This window comes from Anomalospiza imberbis, chromosome 1, assembly GCF_031753505.1.
Source record: "Anomalospiza imberbis isolate Cuckoo-Finch-1a 21T00152 chromosome 1, ASM3175350v1, whole genome shotgun sequence".
Taxonomy (NCBI): Eukaryota; Metazoa; Chordata; class Aves; order Passeriformes; family Viduidae; genus Anomalospiza; species Anomalospiza imberbis.
In genome coordinates this window covers 115,373,438-115,394,923 of record NC_089681.1, presented here as the reverse complement: position 1 = coordinate 115,394,923, position 21,486 = coordinate 115,373,438, and the positions used below count along the sequence as shown (strand labels likewise).

Sequence of the window (21,486 nt, the reverse complement as noted above, 5' to 3'; positions counted from 1 at the left end):
TTATTTCCTGTGATGGAGTATCTAAACAATCTTCGTTAAATTGTACCAATTACCAAATACCATTATTGATACACTTACTAAATGTCTTACCAGTTTGTTTGTTTGTTTCTTTTAAATGCCAACTCTTAGACCTTGTTAAAGCTGCTATACTGAAGAAACACTTATCGTGATTGTTCTGTTTCCGCTACAACCCACTTACAGCCTGTGGCCAACTGGCCTTTATGCTGCTCTCCCACAAGGTCATGCTTTGTGCTATGAAGCAATCAACACTTGTTCTGGGCTTTATCAGCGACTGTTCAAAAAAAGGCAAATTCCGATGGCAATTCAGGTTTTCCTATGTAGTTCCCCCTTTCAACTCATTTGACTAATAGCTTTGGAAACTGGTTCTTTTAAAGGATTAAACCAGGACTTGTCTGTGTGTGTGACGCCCAGCTCCCAGCCCGGGCTCCTCAGGCTGCAATGCAGTCCCTCAAGGATTGGCAGAGAATCCCGGAATAGTTTGGGGTGGGAGGGACCTTAAAGATCATCCAGTCCCAACTCCCCTGCCTTGAGGGGGACTCCTCCTACTCCAGCAGGTTGCTCAGAGCCCCACCCAGCCAGGCCTTGAAAACTGTCAGGGATGGGGCATCCTGAACTTCTCTGAGCAACCCATTCCAGTGCCTCACCCCCCCCCACCGTAAAAAGAAGATGGAAAACGCGCGGAGCGCTCCCAGGGACTCTTCCCCCGGGCGCTGGGGAGAAGCGGGAGATAGGGAACACCCTACAGCCGAGTGCGGCTCGGCCGCCGTGGGAGCGGCCGGCCGGGAGGGAGGGAGGGAGCGGGAACAAAAGGGGGACGGGAAACGTGGGAAAGAAAGGGAGCCACGTGACCACTGGCGCGGGCGAACCGGAAGGGCACGGCGCGTGCGGGCGTGACGTGGCAGCGGCGGAAGTGCGTGTTGTGTGTGTGTGAGTGTGTTTTGGTCGGGGCAGAGGCGGCGGCGGAAGTCGGCGGCGGGGCTGGGTGAGGCACGGCTGCGCCCCCGCCCCTCGCCCCCACCGAGGAGCCGCCTCCCTTCTTACCCCTCCTCCGCCCACCCTGCCCCGGCGCGCCTGCCAGCCCCGACCGACGCGCCCCACGGACGGACATCGCTGCGCCGCCGCCCCGGCTCCCCCACCCCGGCCAGGTGAGGAGGCGGTGGCGGCGGCGCGGGGGGGCTCCGGCGGCGGCGAGACGCGCCTTGTCCGGGCTGCTGCCGGCAGCCGCTCCCCCGGCGCTGCGGGAGCGTCGTGTGGCGGTACGGGTGGCCGAGGTGGGCAGCCCGGCGTGCGGAGAGGGGACGCTGCTCTTTCCCTTCCCGGCTCAAAATGGCGCCCCCGGTTTTCCCACTTCCCCTTATTCCTGTGCCTGGAAGGGAGCCGGGGGGAGGGGAGGTGGCGGCGGGGGTTGGAGGGGCTGGGCCCGGGAGAGCGGGGATCCTCCCCTGCGTGCGGGCGCTCCTGCAGAGAGGTATCGCTGTCTGGGGCCGGCCGTGAGGGCTGTGCCCCTCGAGTTGCTTGTGAGATATGGAAGGGGAGGTTGGGTGATGGGTCGCTCGCTTTCCCTTTCGCTTGCGTATGGAAGAAGGACGGTGAACTAGGTGGGAAGTAAAATGCTCCCGACAATGCGTCGCCATCGGGGGGATCGCAACAGGCCTGGTATGCTGGGTATCTTCTGCATCGCACGGAATTGGAACTAGACACAAAGCTGGGGTAGGGTGGAGGAACAAACTTAAGCTTTTTATGTTTTAAAGGATAGCTGAATTGCATAAGAACTATCAAAATGTTCCAAACAGGGCCATGTTTGGCCCTCGGCATTTTTAATGATTTTTTTTTCTACCTTATACCTCTTTAAGAGTTTGAGGATGGTAATGAGAGGCTAAACAGCTAATTAAGCAGCTGAAATGAATCAGTTTTTTTCATGTAACGTTCTGGCAAAGTAAAAATCGTGGCATTTTTTATTTTTTCCAGTTTTATAGTGTCTTTTCAGAGTTACAGTCATGCTTACCTACAGATTGCATGTAGGTATTGTTCTTCCATAATGAGAAATGTCAGGAAGACGTAGATGTTGGCTGAAGTGAGGTAGCTAGAGACAATGGTATTGTAGTCATCACTTACATTTCCTGTATGATAAACCAGTTTATCTGAAAGCAATTGGTACCGTTCATCATTCAGATGAGCTTTTGAGATGGCTATTACCTTTAATTGTAGGGCTATGATTTTTTTGCAGCAACTATGTTGATGCACTTGTTTAACTTACAGTCTCATTATATTTCAATATAAACTGGCTTACTTATGATAAGCATTTTGCTGGTTGTCACTGTCTTGAACACTGTAGTAAGGTATCACACTAATTCTGCTGAACCTGGAAGGAAAATTCAGTTAGGAGTGGCTAATATATAAGGCTTTTTAGTTACTGACTTTTAAAACATTCAAGAAAGTCCAGTATGAAGAAATTTAAAGTAGATAATAGTTGCAGCCTCAGCATTGTATGCTTTATGTACATTAATGCAGCATACAGAAGTTTATTAGTAAGAAACAGTGTTGTTTGCTGTGAGATACAAAAGTGGTGGAATGTTCCAGTTTTAAATTTATCGTGATTTTTTTCGTGTGGCCTTTCTATTTGATAATACACTTAATCATGTTAGTTGTAGGAACAGTGCTCACTGTCTTAATCTCTTCAGTAGCCTGGCTTTTGTCACCAGTGTTACTTTGATACTTCTGTATTAGCTGTCTTGTAGTTGAAAATAGTCCAGTGCTTATGCTTGCATGACTGAATTATGCCATTAAATTAAGAGTTCGTAGGTATTGGCTTGGACTATTCATATTTTGTACAGCAACTCAAGCATAATAAGATTTGTGTTTGATCTGTTAAAATACTTAATACTCTTTCATAAAAAAAACTCAGACTGTCCAACAGCGTACAAATTTCTCTTCTGGAGTGAGGAGAATACCCAGCATACAGTAAATTAGTTGGTGGAGTTACCAGGAGTACTTATATACTCTTGTATATTACCTTGTATACTCCTGTACTTATTACCAGGAGTACAATATACTCCAGGCTTTGTGTTCTGGCATTTCAGCATGGACCTACTCTGTCATGGGGGGGATATTCAGAAGAATGAAAGTTCCTGCTTAGCAGAGTGACCTATGTATTTGTACTGCCCAAGACTGCAAAATGGAGTTCTTATGTTAAACTCTACAAAAGTAAGAAAATCTCCCTCATTTCCGTCTATATGAAGCTATCTCTCTCAAAAAAATTTATGTTTGTCAGACAGTACCCTTTTCCTGACCCAGAGATGGGGCAACTGAGGCATTTTAAAAACTTTTATTCCATTTTCAGTCTCATGAGAAGGGTGAGACAATACAGATATTATAATTCACGCCATCACAATCAGAAACCGACTATTTCCTAATTATTATACACCGTAAGTGTTTCTTGGCCTATCAGCTTTTTGCCATGCCATACTGTAGATGCCTTAAAGCCAGTCATCTAAAACTACCCATCGTGGGGTCCCCATCTTTCGTAGTTCTGTTTCTCCAAAGAAAACCCTTCTGTCAAACCCTAAGAACTCTACAAATCCATTTCCCACATAAAGTATTTTCTTTAGCAGATTTTTATATTAGTAGATCACTTCCATAACTCCCATATGTATCAGTTTAAGAGTTTGTTTCAGGTCAAACAGTTGTGCACTTGCCTTTGTGTAAGTGAATGAAAATATCTTACCCAGATTTTCTTCCTTTACATAGTCCAAACATATTGATTAAATTGCATACAAAATTGGAAGGGGAGAAGAAGGGGAGCGATATCAGTGGATTTTTTTCCCAGAAAGTTTTCACCAGAGCTGAGTTTGCAGTGTATGTGTAGGGTACTGAATGTACTATTGCTCCCAGGTTCTCCAGGTTTGTATTTTACTGATGAATTAAGAAGTAGTAGAACAAATGTGACCTGAGACTTGGAGTGTGCATGGGGGACTGTAGCATTGAAATCTTCTTCTGAATCTTTGTGAGGCACTGTTTGCTCAGCTCACAGATGTGAAAAGAACAGCCCAAAACCATTCTGCAGTAGCAGTGTCAAATTGCAGTACTGCTTCTCTTCAGATTAAGCAGGTACTTCCCTTGCTTTTTGTGTACGCTGCCATGTTGTGAAATTCAACTACAGAGTTTTGGCATCATCTAAAACTTCAAAAGATGATGATTTCCATATATGCTTATAGAAGGTGTTAGTGACTTTTATTAATATGTCACAATCATCTGGATGTGCTCTATCAGGTTTTTAGTCTTGCATTTTCTTTTATCCTGAGCTGTTGAAAAGTGGGTGGTATGACTAGTAGGTTTCATTATTAATTTATTAGATGTATTGAAGTGACTGTTGAATGAATGAGGTTTGCAGTATGTTTCTTAGATGGCCTTCCTATCAGGTACTGTGGTCTGCTATCAGCTTGAGAGCTGGTTATTTTTGTACATGATATCTGACTGTCTAGAATGATTTCAGAGGAGGATGCTGTAAGAATGTAAACTTTAAAGTTCACTGATAACTACAGCTTCTGTAGCTTGGGCATCTATAAAAATTGAACTAGATATTTTTATTCACAACCTATGTCAGCTTTGTGTTCTGAAGTAGTTTTGCAAGGGGTAGTAATTACTGTTTTGTAGTGATAAAAATCTGAAATAACAACCAGTCATAAATGCTCATGTGAAATTGATAAATATTATGCAAGTTAAATATTTTTTTCTCATACCTCCTTTTGCTTTCAGTATGAGAAACAGCAAGCAAAAAAGCAGTCATAGGGAGTAATCTGTGCAGTGGCTTGATTTCCTCACCGTGTGTCAACTAGAAGTCACTTGCTCCCAGGAGTACTAAGTCACACAGTCATTGGATGTTGTCCTTATGTTTCTTTGAATGCTGCAGAGTCTGGAAAAACATGGGGCATATTAAGATTAAAGGGTTTTATATTATTTCATGGTTGTCCAAACACACTGGAATGCTACAGCAAACAGGTGGGATTTTTTCCATTTTAAAGTCTTCATTACTTTTCCAAAGGAAAAGATAAACAAATGGCTAACAGTATTCTGAACCACCTATATTTTGGTTATGCCTTGCTGCATTCTCTATTGTAGTACAATTAGGGAGAGATTATCTGTTGTCACTGATCCACTTTTATCCAGATCACTCCACAACTTCTGAAGCATATTTCCACAGCATGGAGGGGAGAAGAGTCTTGCCTGAGAACCAACACACTAGTGCAAAATCGTTGTTTTATGGTGTAAGGATGAAAGGTCTGGTGTTTTTAAAATAACTAGATCCATTCCTGTATTCTGAAATACTTCACCAAAATTAGTTCAATGAATAAGAACTGTAGTACAGAATTAATGTGGTAGTTAATAACAACTATGGTAGGATTTGCAGGGGCTTTTTTGCTTCATCCTTTCATTGTGAAATGCTTTCACATGTTTCTAAGAATATATAGCTAAAAGGTAATACTTGATAGATTATGTTGCACAACTGAAATTTTAAAAATACATATTTTTAAGTGTGATGTAATAGTCAAATGGAACACAAACTCAGAACAGAATGCAAAATCGTTATATCCTACCTCAGAGAAGGTAAATTATTTTGACAGATATGAGAAAAGGAGGAACATGAGCAAATAAGTGTCTCTAAGATGCTGGAAATATTTTTCAAGACCTATATTCTGTTTACAATGAGAAATGAAGTATCTGTTTTTCAGCTGTTACGTTTTTCCGTAAATAATGCTAAGATTGTTGTTCTCATTTACTCCATGAATATTAGTTTGTAAGGCAGTATCTTACTGAAGGGTAGGGTTCTGCTAGACTGCTGAAGCACTTTCCAGGAAAGAAGGTTCTTCAGAACTTGGGTTGAGGGAAGGGGAGAGTTAGGAAGGAGAAGGTGGGCTTAGCATCTGAGCTAGGCCTGTAGCAAACTTGGAATGCTCAAGTGCCTAATCTATGTGCTGAAGGGTTTGGAATAGAAAGATGGCTAAAGACTACTGCTTGGTTTAAAATGTAGTTGCTTTATCGCAAAGAATAAAGAACAGGAAGTAGTTTGAAACTATTATGTTTGCTTACTTTTTTGTAATATATTAATTAAAGCCGTTTTTTGTACCAGGAGCATGTACTCTAACCTAACTCGCATCCTAGATGTTAGAAAAGCTGTATCCCTGCAAAGTCTGCTTAATTCAAATAAATGATCAGCTGGAGTAGGACAAAATTATGAACTAATTTTGAGAGGTCTTTTGTTTTGTATCTACTGATAAGTGTGTAAAAGCATAAATATTAGGGTCAGAAGTGGTACCAGCAGAGTCTAAAGGCTTCCTTTTCTATATAAGTACTGTGGGTGGGGTTTTTTTAAGCAGCTGGAAAGAAGAGTAAGCAGACTAAGAAATACGCTGTTCATACTTGTTCTTGCCAAAATCTGTTAATATTGATATAGGACATGTGTAAGTATTGGAAATAGAAATTTATCATCGTATGGTGGTTCTCTGGTGGTTTGTGCAAAGTGGTCTGGAATTCTTACTGGTCAATTAGTTTTCATATGGAAGGCTTCACTTTTGCTTCTCAGTACAGTTGTTAATTAGAGAGGGTCTTAATGGTTTGTGTGTGAAGATCTGTACTTTTATGTAAGGAAATTGTGTTTGTAGATGGGATAGAAGTGAATTGACGAACTACACTTGCAAAGAAGGTTCTGTGGTATTTGAGTTTTCGCAAATTGCTCAGTTTTTTAACATCCTTGAGCAGTGCTCAAGACTTTGGGATATTGGTTAGAAATAGCATAATTATGAAAAGTTATTCCTGCTTGTAATTTGTTATTTTACTGACAATTTGAAAGTCTGAATCTATTGTGTTATACATCAATCTTGATTTGTTAAGAAATAACCAGAGACTGAGGTCTTGCAAGAAGCAGCATAATTGGATTTTAATGTGCTAATTTGAAGCTTTGGTGTGAAGACTAGGTGTTGAAGAAGATGACTTGTTCATGTATCATAAATTCTAGCTATATTTGACAACTTACCAATGATGGTACCTGTAGTCTGGACTGTTGACTTTGGTAAATACTAGATGAAGTTATATATAATATATTGCATTAGTGAATGAGACTTTTCTTACTTGGTTTGTAAATCTAATGCACCCACTGTCTTTTCACAAAATAGGTTGTTACTGGCAGAAGAACCAGGATTCAGATCTCAGTGGAACTTGCTTTCAAAAGCTGTTGAAACAAAGGACTGCTTTCTAATTTGGACATGGCTAATCGAGGAGCAACAAGGCCCAATGGGCCAAATGCTGGAAATAAAATTTGCCAATTCAAACTAGTACTTTTAGGAGAATCTGCAGTTGGCAAATCAAGTTTGGTGCTTCGTTTTGTAAAAGGACAGTTTCATGAATTTCAAGAAAGTACGATTGGAGGTGAGAAAATTACCCTGTTAGTTTGTTACCTGTTATGTGTTTATATTGTCCTTGCCCTTGAAAATCTTTAATGTAACAGCATTTCTAGAGTGGGTCATTGACAGCAAGGATCAAATCTGAGTCCTGTGTCAGTAATTGAGAGCTATAACTTTCTGAGTTCAACACAAACATAATTTCTGAGTTAAGCAAGTGGAGGTAGTAAATGTGTTCTTGAACTGCATAGTTTTGAAACCTGGGCTAAATGTTACATTTTCTTTGTAAGGGGTGTGTGGCTCTTTTAATGGTGCTGCATGCTTAATGCATGAAATGACTGCTTAGTAAGAATTATAAGCTTCTATGAAAGTAGAAGCTAGTTTCTGTGAAAAAAAACCCTAGCATTGCATCTTCCATAAAGCTTGTGTTTGTCTCTTATGCATTCTGACTTTGATTTTGGAGAACTTGCTACATTTCTGGAAATATTTCAGTAATCACAGAACTTATTGTGCTGCTTTTCCATTTTGTGATTTCAAACAAAACAGGTACTGGCAACTAGAATTTTAAAAAATCTGTAACTTTTAAACAGATTTTATCACACTCTTCCCCTTGGCAGATTTCTTAAATTATATTGTATTTTGGAATTGTTTATGCTGTGAGCTGTATTCCTCCTTGGATAAATTTAAAGGTATCCTAAAACTACCTAACAGCATACAGACTTTACAAAGTATGGATTTTGTGAATTGATAGATACTCTTCAGTAGTTGCTGTTGCAGCTTGCATGAGTCAGCCTGTTCCATTGTAATATTTATGTGAAGGCCTTTCAGTGGTCTGTATGTCTTCACACACCAACAGTTGTTGAAATGTAAAAATGCTGGAAAGCTTACAAAAATAAATACAAGCTGAATATCATTACATTCTTATTTGCCCTATTTCTAGCTGTTAAATGTATTTACTTTTTCTATCTGTCAGCATAAATAGACAACCACATATTTTCTACTTTAGCAATCTTACTAATGCACACTCTTGGCTTTGTGCATTTTATCATGGCTTGAGGATAGTTGTTGGTATGAAAGTTTCTGTATGCTCTGATAAACAGCTGTGTGGTAATACAGGAAGCATTCTCAAATATGTGTTGTGAATTAACTTTTCAATGTCAGCAAGGTTTTAGTTTTAAAAAAACAGTTAAAATTAAGTCAAATTCATTGTTCATTTCAAGGATCTCAAATTAATTTAACCTCTGTTTAGTTTTTTCTTGTTTTAGTGTTTGCAATAACCGAAACTCTGTTACACTGTTCAAAATCTAAACAAAGGTTAAACAAGAGCCTAAGTTCATGTTCAGATATGTAAGGTTTAGTGTAATCTGTATTAACTTTTGCCTCTTCTCTATCAAATGGAAACAAGGAAATTCTGTATAATACAGCTGAGATCTATTACATGCAGCAATGTTGGGATTCAGAAAAGTTTTCTATAGAGAAAGCTATCTAACTCTGTGGCTTGTAGTTGCCTAAGGCATAATTTTCTTTGTATACAGAAGGGCCTTTTAACAAAGAGAGGCTTATGTGCATTGTGAATCTGGATAGAAACATCTGAAAGGGAGTGCAGTTAAAGGCAGACACGTTGGATGGTCGTGGTGTGGTTTTGCCACTTCAGACTGTAGCCAGGCCTGTTAGTTGCTTAAGACAAAAGTATGGCTGTCAAAGATTATAGACTTTCAGATAATTAACAGATGATTAATTGTCAATTTACTATGGCCTTGGCAAGGTCAAAGAATGTTATCTTTTTTGCAGAAATTAACTGGCATTTTTAAGTGGTTGAAATGTTATTTTTGACAAAAGAGGATTGAAAAGAATAAAGTTCTTGTTTAATTCTCTTTCCAAGTAATACCTTCATTTATGCAGTGTAGGTACTTTTTCTGTTAAGAAAATAATGTCTATGAGAACTTGAAAATCACCTTCTTTAATATCTTGTCTCTGCCTTGGAGAAATATAATATTCAGCTGGTTCTGAGGAGGAAGCCCTTAATTTAGTGCTGGATGTATGGTGTTTTTCCATTCTGTTTTGTTTCTGGGCTGCTTAGGGAGCTGCCAAGTGGAGCCTGTTCTACCAGTGTTCGGATATGTAGCATTTAGAGAGATTTATGTTGATTTAACATTGGAACATCAAAGCTTTTACCTTCTCCAGCCTGCCTGCTCATCTGTGATGGATGTTAATACCCCTGAAGCCGGAGCACCTGACCACTTAAGGAGTCAGCTTCTGGTCACAGTTTAACCCCAGCCAGCAGCTAAGTACCATGCAGCTGCTGCTTACAGCTGAGACAGGGACACTTCTGTATGCTAGTTACAATGTCCTTTACAGAGCAAGATTGGCTTCATTTTGGTTTCTGTAATGAGCTGAGTTGAAGGTTAGAGCAGTTTTGGAATGATTCATACACTATGATGTCACAGAGTATGTAGGACAGGATGAAATCCCAGGTATGCAAGTGTTATGGGTCAGTGTCTCTTCAGACATTTAAATTGGCCACAGTCTGTCAGTGTGCCTAGTGATAACAGTTCCTGCTTCAGCTAAGTAGTGAGCTTTCTTTAGTATAGTTTTTAATACTGGTTTCTGTGCTGTGTGGGCACTCACCTCCGTGCGTCTGATTGTACCTTAATCTGAATGGAAAACTTTTACTAGTAGTAACTGTTGGAGGACTTGGAATGAGTTAGTATTTTCTGTTACTGGAAGACCATTATTATAGCTGCTTTGAGAACATGAACTTACAAGAAGTGCTTCTTTCTTCCAGATCTTTTAGCTAAGGTGAAGTTGTTAGGAGCTGAAAATCAAAGTTTGAAGATGCTATTCAAATAATATAGATGTGTAGGATTAAAATATCTGAACTGTTGTATTACAGCATGATGGGGTGCTGTTACTGGTACTCTAGTATACATCCTGCTTCAACAGACTGTATCTAGAAGCTGGAAGAGAAGGCTTATGGTTACTCAGATTGCACTATAATGAAAACGGGAATTCTTTCCAAATTTTGCTTTCATATGCCTAACTTGAGGAAAATCCAGTTGTTTAAATAACTCCTCTGTGTTCATCAGAGTCACAGACTGTCAGCTAATGCTTGCATCAAACTTGTTGTATTTAAATAGTAGGCTTGAAATGTTTTGCATCTCTGTGAGCATAGCTATATATGAATATAGAGATACAAGCAAACTTCTGGTTTCAGCACCTCTGTCTTTTTTATAGCTGCTTTTCTAACCCAGACTGTATGTCTGGATGATACAACGGTAAAATTTGAAATTTGGGATACAGCTGGGCAAGAGCGGTACCACAGTTTAGCACCCATGTACTACAGAGGAGCACAAGCAGCTATAGTGGTATACGACATTACAAATGAGGTAAGTACTGGATTAGGGATGCACAAGGGGGAATTTGGAAGTTACCAGTCTTGCACTGATCTTTACTTATTTTTTTTTCACTGACTTGTGTAAATCGATTCATCATTTTGTAGAATCATAGAATGGTTTGGATGGGAAGAAGCCTTTAAAGGTTGTCTAGTCCAATACTCCTGCCATGGGCAGGGATGCCTTCTGCTGGACCAGATTGCTCATTTCATACTGCACTGTGTAACATCAATTTGTGTCTCTAAACTTTTCTGGCTAAAAGACAGTTTTTAGAATTGGGTTTCTGTTTGTTGTTGTTTTTTGGGTTTTTTGTTGTTGTCTTGTCTTTTTTTTGTTTGTTTGTTTTTTGTTTGTTTTGGAGTGGGTTTGTTTTGTATTAAAAAGAGGGAAAGGAAGAGGAAAAATCCTCTTGTAAAAGTGTTTCTAACCCATCCTTAAATCAGTTTGTGGAGTTTGAGCTGTTACTCTCATCGCATTGCTGGTGGCACCTTTATTTTTGATAATGAAGACATTATTTTAATATTGTATTTTTGCAAATTTTGATTAAGGATTGGAAGGGTAGCACAATCTATTGAGACCAAAACCTAATGTTATTAGATTTCTTTTTATTTGAACTCGGATGAGATAAGCTTCACGAGTTTCTGATAAAATTAGCCTTAAAACCCAAAACTCTCAGAAATCACAGAAATCATGTACCATAATGAACAGTCCTCAGTAATTAAAAAGTAATTTTGAGGCCTTTTCAATGTAGCTGTTCATACACTTGAATCTTCCAGAGAAACTGAAATTGCTGTTTTTACTCTTAACCACTTCTTTCCTTACTCTGTCTACCAAAGATCTTCCTACCTATTTACTTCAGCATTATCCCAGCTAAGCACAGTTGAGAACTAAGGTAGGAATGTTTCATTTTAAAAGCTCAGTTGGCAATTTGGAGTGTGCCTTTGGACTAAGGTAGCAGCCTTGCATTGGCATTTTGTGCTTGAAGTGTAGATAACAGAGATGAGGATAGTAGGTGAGTACAAAAGGATGATAAAACTCAGTTGCATCATTTATAATCATTAACAGGAGTCCTTTGCCAGAGCGAAAAATTGGGTCAAAGAACTTCAGCGACAAGCAAGTCCTAACATTGTAATAGCTTTAGCAGGAAACAAAGCTGATCTAGCTAACAAAAGAGCTGTGGATTTCCAGGTACGTGCATAATTTCTGTTCATAGAAATGCATTTAGTTTGAATAGATAGTAAATAAAGCTACAGAGAGTTTATACACATAGCCTAGCTAGTTATTATGGAGGTCATGTTGTTAAATATAAATGTCAACTGAGACTAATTAAATTATACATGCTACCGAAAAACCTATTTCTGTACAAGTAATATGGAGGAATAGGCTTTTTGGAATAATTAATTTGACTTTGAGGAATAATTAATTTATTTGCGTATCTTTAAGGCTAATTGAGTATCTGTTCTTTGATGTGACCTCTTTCTGTCTTCTACCCAAAATTACTGGTAACTAGAGTTTCAGTGGATGAGATAGCAGTAACTCAGTGCAAACTGTTCTGTCTGGCTTGTCAGACAGAGAATTTTGATTATCATATGATACAAAGCTGACTGATATGCCTCACTTGCTTAGGCTGTACTGTTGAAGCAATGTTGAAATTTTAATTGAGCTTTTCATGGCATTTCTTTTGGTTTAGTGATTACATCTGTGCTCTCACTGGTGTATTTTATCTTCTAGAAAGTTTAATCAAGTCATCAGAAAATAGCCTTTAAGCTGAATTAAACTAACTGCAGGTAGTTTTGGTCCATTCATGATTGAGTGAATTTGAATTAAGGTAGTATTTATTAGACAGTAATTTACGGTTTTTAATCTGTTTGGGGTCACTGAGATACAGCTGCATATAGTAATGAATCCTTTTGTAACTAAGGAGAGTTGAATTATAAGGTTAGCAGTGGTTTAGGTGTTTTTCTGCCAGTTTTTTAATTTTATACTTCCATGACAATTGACATGAGGCTTTGGTGTTTTATGAAAAATTGTTACATTTAACAAAAAGTTCATGCATAAGTGCAGTCAATAACGTAATCACATTTAACTACCAAAGTACACCTACCTGTACTATTTTTTGAACAATTACAATCTCGCTGTTTTTCAAATGTTAAGGAGTTTGCTGCTGTGGATTTATGGACTCCTTGTGGGCTTGACAGGCCTTTCTCTTTACAAATCACATATTAGATTTCTAAGTATTTGTTAATGTGTTGTTTCAGGTATAAATTACATAGATCTTAGATGTCTCTTAATTATAGAGCACATAGATTATTCTCATCATCATAGGTGTTCTGTAGTTCAGTTTTTTCACACATTTCTTATTGAATGCAAAGGCAGTTACATAATCATAAGCTGGAGATTCTCAGCTGAATTGACTAATAAGAAGTGGCAAAAATAGTAAGGTTCTTAAGAGCAGTGTATCAGATTAAAATTCATACTGAAAAGGGAGGTAACATGGTAAAATACTGAATGCCACTTATTTGCTGTAACTGTGAATTTGTATCAGGATAATAAAACTTTTCTGATCCATCTCCCTCAGTGGCTGAAAAAGTCAAGATAGTTCATAGACTGCCTTTTTCCAGGGTAATAATGGACTTGCTGGCATTTGATGGCACTTTCTGAAGCTTATTTGTTCTTACTGTTAGAGCTAATGTTCTGCATTAGGGCTGTCTCTTTCATAAATATTTTCATTTATTATTTAGTTTTGCCTGAGATTTTTCCACCTGGATATTTTTAAGATTAGTAGGGATCTTCAAGATTCCACTTCTAGTCGTTGAGCTGATTGGTGAAATTGTAACTTCTCCATAGCTGGTATATAACATTGTCAGATGAGTGTTTCTACAAACTTTCTTTCATAATGCTGTAGAGATTGTTCCTTTGTGGCAATTAAAAGTACAGCGTGTAATGATTGTATGAGTTTTCTTTTTTTTTTTCTTATGAAGTAATGAATTCTTATTTTAACTTTCAGGAAGCACAGGCTTATGCCGATGACAACAGCCTATTGTTCATGGAGACGTCTGCCAAAACATCTATGAATGTAAATGAGATATTCATGGCAATTGGTGAGTTCATGAACAAAATGAGAAATTTAAAGGGAATAGTTTTCATGAGATTCAGACCATGGCAGTCCTCCTAACCTAAGATCTCTGTTTTTCGTGTAAGTTATTTTTGGTATTGAAGTGTTCTTATTCCCTTTCATTTGTTTATTTTCATTTAAGCAACTCTCTGAAATCCAAAAGCTGTGCCAAAGATGGCAATGTATGCTTAAATTCAGTGTCCAAGTTATAAGTAAAGGACCCTGCATGTGAAACGTAAATCTACTCATATATTTTTAACTTAACATAATCTTGGGGATTTCTGTAAAGATGCTAATATGTAGTACTAAGTATAAACCATGTACTTCTGTGTTCCATTGGTATGCAGAATTGTATTTAATTGTTAATAAACTTCTGAAAGCTGAGGAAAAAGAATTCATTTTTACGCTGGCCACTAATCTATTCAGTAGTAAACTTAATTATAGTAGATGCTTTGCTAGTAGGTAGTAGTAATGCATAGCATCAAATAACCTCACTCAATCTGTTTTGTCTGTTGCACCTCTCTAATCCGCTTTTTGTGAAAAAACATCATTGATGTTAAAATTAAATGTTTTTAAAGAGGTCTTAATCTTCTGCTTTCCAAGCCAGGAGAGCAGGAGGTACTTTGTGGTGTCTTTCAAACTTCCAGCAGATGCAAATTAAATTATCAATATAGCAACACTTTATAACAAGTACTTGCTTCAAATTAACTGTAAATACTTGAAAAAGGCGGATAGACACAGACACTGTCTGTGTCTGACAGGAAAGTATATTTTTCTCATAAATGTTCAAGATAGGCCTGCATTTAATGATACAGAAATGCTAAATTGTACTATTCTGGTGAAATTTCAAAATTATGTTTAATGGTGCAGGTTGCTTCCTGTTAAAAAAAAAAATCCCCAGAATCTGATGTTTTTTAAAATCGGCTAGATCAACAATAATTCTTACCTCCATATTTTAATGAAGCAAATTTACAACGTAAATTTGAGGGGGAAAAATGCCCAATTAATAACTGTGTGTTTTGTCTGCAGTGTTTTTGGCCATGTCAGAATTTTACATCAGTGGGGTGAAATTCTGCTTTGTCAGTACATCAGACCTAGATCTGTGCAGCAATAGACTGAATGGAAATGCTGATGAGGTTATAAGTATTGCATGTAATTTGGAATGGCCTGCAAAATATGGATGCAATCCTCAGGACCATGTATAAATATGATCTTAAAGCTGACAGAAAATTAAAAACGAGAATGTTGAAAGAATTGTTGGATACAAGCTGCAGCTGCTTGTAAATTGACTGCTTCAGCACTCATTCAGAACTTCCAGTTAAAAAAGCCCAATGCTAATTCAGTTCTAGATACAGTTCTAGAATCCAGAACATTACTCTGAAGACATTTTTCTTCTGGTGCATTGAACCTTTGTACTGGCTCAGCAGCTTAGTACCGTGTGGATTCTTGGGTTTTACCACAGAACTGTAGAATGGCCCAAGTTGGAGAGGACCTCAGAGTGGCTCACCCTTTTGCCCAGCACCCTGAGGTTATCTGGTACCCACACCATGTTGATATCTGCTCTGTGGGTTTTTTTTTTGGCTGTGTTTCATTCATTTTAGAAAAAGTTATTTTAAAAATTGACATAATTACTTTGGAGTGAACCATTCAGCCAAACTATAAAACAAGGGTGGTTGTTGGGCCCTGGTAAGATAGGCCTATGGAAGACCTTTTGTGTAGAACTTAGCAATTTTCTGATGGAGAAAAATCTAGGAGAAGCTACTGCTCAGAAGGGTGACAGCTTTCACCCTTATTTTTTGTGTTAAGACTGAGGAGGAACCTTGTAGCTACAAGGGCAACAAAGAAATTACCAGTCAAGTGACTCATAAGAATTGGAGAGAAGAGACAGCTTGAAAAAAAAAAAAAAAAAACAAAAACAGGAGTGGCTTGATCTGGTGTTGAGGGCCATTTTATATGTTGTTTGCAAACCGTTATTCTGGCTGGATATCTGGGAACTGTTTGACCCATTTCTGTCTGTGTTTTGTGCCTTTTCAATGTTTCTGTATCTTTTTGCACTAACATCCTGATCTTAAAGCCTGTTCTATGTGGGTGGATTCCCACAAGAACTGTCATTTACTGGCATAGCACACCTGTGCAGATACATTTTACTGCTAGAGTTACCAGTGCATTTCACTCCTGGAAATCATAAAGTAGCTAATCATTAAGAAGTGTCTTCGCTTCTTTCATTACCAATGCACCAAATCAAATCAGATTATACAAAGGGTATACTGATGTGCCTATAATGTGTTGTTCTGTTTACTCATGTGATTTAATCTTCATAAAATCTCAGGTTTAACTCTTACTTCCTGTTCACCTTACAGCAAAAAAATTGCCCAAGAATGAACCACAGAATGCAGGAGCCAGCTCTGCCAGAGGAAGAGGAGTAGACCTTACTGAACCCACACAACCACCCAAGAGTCAATGTTGTAGTAACTAAAAGATCAATTGCTTTAAACTGTTCTGAATATTCTTCTGCTTCCTAACTGTTAATAACCATGGAATTGGAGTGCTTAACCTGGTCCAGTACAGCTTCCAAACAGCGAAGAGACTTACGATAATAGTCAAGTTCATGATACAGAGTTTTCTTTTCACCTAAAATTTTAACATGCATGTATCCACCACTGGCTGTAATGTTTCAGCAGTAGAGGAGAGATGGAGGCGGAATAAACTTCCTTCACTTGAAAGGTTTTAAAAATCAGTTGTTATTATTAGGGGTGTAGAAGAACTACTTTCTGTGGACCTAATTGGCCAGTTCCTGTAGCCTCAATACTGATCACTGTTATAATAAATAGAATTGGGTCTTTTCGTAATTCTCAATTGTGCTTTAAAACCTCCTTAGAAACAGGGTCTAAAAATTACTTAAACTTATTTGCAGTATTGATGCAACCAGTTGTTTCTGCAGGTATCCACTGTTCAGTTATACATTCCATAGGTTAATAATTTTATTACAAATAATACTTGCATTAACAATTTTAAGAAATCCTATGCTTGCCAGAAAGTGGAGTTTTAGTTGGTACACTGTATGTAAATTATATCAACCCAGTTAGTTATCTTAATGAATTAGTGATGAATCAAGTCTAACTTCATTTCTGATCTGTTCAGAGAGTACAGACCAGTAAATTCAACTCTACAACTTAGGATATGGGTTTTTTTTGTCCTCTACAAACTGTAAGAGCTCTTCAAGTAAAACCACAACAAACTCGGTGTCTGTGACTTCTTTCTTGTTTCTGATCATTGCTGGCCATTACAGTTTGTTTTTCCCCTAAGGAAAAAAAATAGTGCACTAACGATAATGTACATCCAACTTGATTTTAAATTTGGTTATTAATGTACTGTAAATAGGTACTCTGCATTGTAGTCTACATTTGTTTAATACTTTCTGTAATATTTAAGATTTGCTTAAAGGTATACAGAATGTACAGTTACTTAAAGCTAACCTTTTTCCTCTCTAATCAAAGGGGGTTCTGAGTTCTTCCTTTATGGCTAGAACAGTAATAAATGATGCTCCTGTATCTGTAACATAAGTACTGCTGTCTGTCAGTAATGAACTTTGCAACTTTGTTTTCCAAAGTACATTTTATTTTGATCAGTCCAGTATATTGCACTAATTCTTTTAGTTATTTTCATTATATGAAATCTACAAAGCGTGTCAGAAGAGATGAATTAGTCTATTTAAATGTTGAACTGATAGAAACTTACTTGTGCAGATTTTAAATTTGCAGTAATCTGGGTTTAGCAAGAAAAATGACAGTTCACCAGTGTTTAGTTTTATATTGAGGTGCTCAGGTTTGAATAAAGTGGTTTAAAAATTTTTTGATTACTGGTTCTTATTGAGAGTTTCAGGAGGTTTTATCACATTTGTACAGTTCCAGATAAGATGTCTGATTCACTGTATGGGTCAGCATATAAGATGCTTACAATAAATTCATGGCACAGCTAAATATAAGCTTGTCCTATATATATTGTGGCACTCCAGTTATTCTATGATAAATCTTTAAATGTTGAGGTAATTTGGTATCTTATCACATCCATTTAGAAGTATGATCAAAATAGTAATATTGTCTCTTGAACCTGCAGCTAATGCAGTCTTTGCCAGTTGTTCACAAGGTGACTTGTTGCATTGCAGTGTCTCTGAGCTGACTGTGTCTCTTCTGCAGCTTGTGATTTGCAATTGATAGGGTACATTTTTGTGTCTTTTCAAACTCCAGTGGTGTCTGGTGGTCTTTTTCAAACCCAGTGGTGATACAGTCTTTAGCAGTTCTTCATCAACATCACCTGCAGTTTGTCATTAAATGAATTTGAGTCCATTTTTTCTGCCAGATGTGTATTTGAGTCAGATTAGATAGCATGGGTTTGTCTATTTTGGAGGCATTTTCATGGCTTTAGACCTTGATGCCAGCACATTCTCTTGCAGCTATTTATAGCTGTGACTTGGACCTGTTGCACAGAAAGTGTTGGTTTCTTCTTGCTCTGAAGTCTCACTGTGGATGAAAACTTAGATAAAATTTTCTGTCTTCAAACTGAGTTCTTCAGAGTCACCTTTGTGTGCTAGAATTGGAGTAGTGTGTCTGTATTCTTTGAATTTACTTCATTTTTACTGCAAAGACACAGTTCTGGATTAGGTTGATTTTTGTGGTCATTGGTTTCCTTATTAGGAATTCCATTTTTACTATGCCTGTAATTCTTCCTAGAACATTTTCACTGATTTTGTTTCAGGTTGCCTTTTGAGTCACTCTGAAAAATACCTTTATTGGAATGAAATAGCTGTATTCTATCTTGCAGATAATTAATAGTGTTTGAGTCAGTTGTCTCCAGTGAGGGATACTAGATACTGACACACGAAGTCCTGTTTTGTTGAACAGCATTCGTGCATTCTGAAATAATGAGTGAATGTTAGGAGTTGGTGCAAGTACTTCAGGTAATCCAAAACCCCTCAAAGCCCATTAGAAGCCAAAATAAGAAACTGGCAAGTAACATTGATAGGGACAGATGCAGTATGAGGTACAGGTGTAACATGTTGTTTTTACTGGTGCTCTGTGATGTCCAAGAGCCCTTGTAGTTCTCAGGTATCCCTCTACAAATGTGGTTTGTTAGTGCTGATGTTTCCACCATTCTGAAGTGTTTTCTCTCACATTAGAAGAGCTGTGCTCTTGAGAGACATGACTCCATTTTTATGTAAGACTGCACATGCATCATCTGAAGTTGAAATAGTGTTTATAGCATATTGGGTTTCTAAAACATACTGCTGTTACAGTATCAGCCTTTTGTTAAGGACTGGGAAGAAACCTGAGATCATAGTCAATAATCTAGTTCGCAGGCAACAATATGTACATCATTGAATCTGTTTCTGATTTTACAGAAAAGTTTTCTCTGCTTTTCCCCCCCATTCTTAGAAGACTGTTCTGGAATCTTAATCTCTTGACTGCAAATAAAGTGTTATGAAGAGTCTTAGGTGGCATTCAATTCAGTTTCAAGTGCAGTCTAATATGAAAAATATGCACTCTTGTTTAAAAGCCAGTCAAGGTGCAACTTCTCTGTTTTTCTCAAATTCTTTTTCTCCTATGAGAACATGTGCTTTCAAGTGTCTGAATGGACTCGGCAAGAAGTTTCAGCTCAGACTGTTTCTGGCAGCCTACAAATTCTAGTACTTGAAAATAATTTGGACATGATTAGGATTTACTGTTTACTTACAGGATACCTTAAATCTCTTACTTGGTTAAGGCACCCAAGGGAGCAAGAATTCTTAGTCATTGTCAGAAGTTGAGGACTAATTTCTTGGCTTTAGTAGGAAGAGGTATTTTCCCTGTCCCTCAAAATTTCTGAAATCTGAGAATTAAAAGTGTTAGAAATTCCAACACTGCAGGGGGCTGGTCATGTCAGATTTGAATGCAGAGCATAAAGGAAAGAGCTCTGAACCAAACTGCTGTATTGTTAGAGATCCTGTGTGGCTGCCCTGGGAAGCCATTTCTTGTGTTAGGGGAGATGTTTGGTCCCCTCCGATGTATTGGCATAAGGGCAAAAGCAATTCCAGGCAGAAGGAACTTGTTTGGGATGTGGTGGCTTTCTAGACATAAAGCTGGCTGCAGTGTGTTCATTTATATTGTATTTTTAATATCATCTGGCTAGACTGGGGAATAGACCTCTGAAAAGGGGTGTATGAGTTGGCATTGTTTACACAGTAGTTGTGTTTCTTGGGCCGCATTGGCATCGAGTGTAGGAGACAGCTAAGTGTAGTCTGTGAAGGCAGATTTCTTCTGTCTTAAAACAGAAAGTGATTCAAAATGCCAAACTGAAGGATGCACCTTTTTAATTAATTATAAATTTTAGATGCCTTAAGTTGTGCTCTGTATGTTTCCTTGTGCTTGTTTCGCCCTCCTTCCTCTGATTTCCATGGAGAGCTAGAAGAATGTGTAAAATATCCTTTGAAGCCTTGGCGCAGGACCACCAACTGTAAGCTTAACCAAGGCCATAATACAACCCATGTGGAACAATCTGCAAGAAAGAGTAAAATCTTGTCCCTTTTGGATGCAAGACTTTCTTGTCCGCAAACCAGAGAGGGCAAAAGAATCAACAAAACTTAGCTGACCTATCCATATGGGACTAAATTAAGAAGATGGCCCATGTCACCACCTCCTGCTCCTTGTATCTGACCATCCTCTTTAGTTGCTTATCTGGAGCTGAAGAAACATGTCTATACTTCTGTAAGAGCACACTCCTTGGGGAAAAATCAAGGCTCATGTTGCGTCAATTTTTTTCTTTGATGTGGTACATTTGGTGGAAAATTAATTGTATTAGATTAAATAAATGTGTATTTAGCAGTGGTTCAGAAATGTGGATTTTAATCATAGAAAGTTTAAAGTACCTCTGATGAACTTCAAACCTTAACTTGTTAGCAGAGCTTGAATTTATGGTATCCTTAATTGCAGCCAGCATGAAACCCTCTCTGTAAGGAATGGATGGAGGCAGGTAACAAGGCCCAGAAGTAATTTGGTAAAGAATTCACCCAGCCTCAGTTCTTGCCTTCATCAATCTTTTTGGAATGAAATGTGTTTCTATCCCACTAAGGTGGAAACAAATGCCTCTGAGAACATTGCAGCCTTTTTGTGAGTTAATGCTGTATTCCAGTAAAGGTGTGACTGCATTTCCTGAAAGAATAGATGGGCTACTGCTGAACTACCAGTTTTGATACCCCTACCAGTAAAGGTCACATAGCTGCAGAAAGTTTATTTGAGGTAAAAGTACAGCAGTAACAGCTAGCATTGAAGAATGGAGGTGGTGGGATATACCACAGTTACCTAGATCAGTGTCAGTGCATGATAAAGTTGGTTTACAGTGTTTCTCACGCTGGCAGATGAGTGCAAGTTGTTGTTAAGGAAAAGTATTTTTTTAATATCTGGAATTGGTTTTTTCAAATGTAGAACATGATTTTTTTTTTGTCTTGACCACAATGAAGTCTCGCAAATGGTTGTCCCTTTTTCTAATATCTTTGAGTCTCTTCATTAATTTTAGTCAAATTTCATATGGA

General features: G+C 38.2%; 1 protein-coding gene and 1 pseudogene across 4 annotated transcripts; one reads left to right on the top strand and one right to left on the bottom strand.

The window, feature by feature from the left end:
- The first annotated feature begins 968 nt into the window (after positions 1 to 968).
- RAB5A (RAB5A, member RAS oncogene family) lies at positions 969 to 17,770 on the top strand. Of its 3 annotated transcripts, none has more exons than XM_068207410.1 (6): positions 969 to 1,166; positions 7,191 to 7,443; positions 10,650 to 10,801; positions 11,873 to 11,995; positions 13,815 to 13,908; positions 16,283 to 17,770. In XM_068207410.1, exons 2-6 carry the CDS (start codon positions 7,281 to 7,283, stop codon positions 16,396 to 16,398), a joined length of 648 nt encoding a protein of 215 aa, XP_068063511.1. In that variant the 5' UTR covers positions 969 to 1,166; positions 7,191 to 7,280; the 3' UTR covers positions 16,399 to 17,770. The 3 variants fall into 3 exon arrangements, with proteins under 3 accessions (XP_068063511.1, XP_068063525.1, XP_068063520.1); XM_068207424.1 differs by having other exon boundaries at positions 983 to 1,292; XM_068207419.1 differs by lacking the exon at positions 969 to 1,166 and adding an exon at positions 1,572 to 1,731.
- LOC137472312 (uncharacterized) lies at positions 17,230 to 19,712 on the bottom strand (annotated as a pseudogene). Its single transcript, XR_010998118.1, has 2 exons — positions 19,660 to 19,712; positions 17,230 to 19,124 (listed from the first exon to the last, which is right to left on the bottom strand). The product of XR_010998118.1 is annotated as an uncharacterized protein (transcript).
- Between the last annotated feature and the right edge of the window lie 1,774 nt (positions 19,713 to 21,486).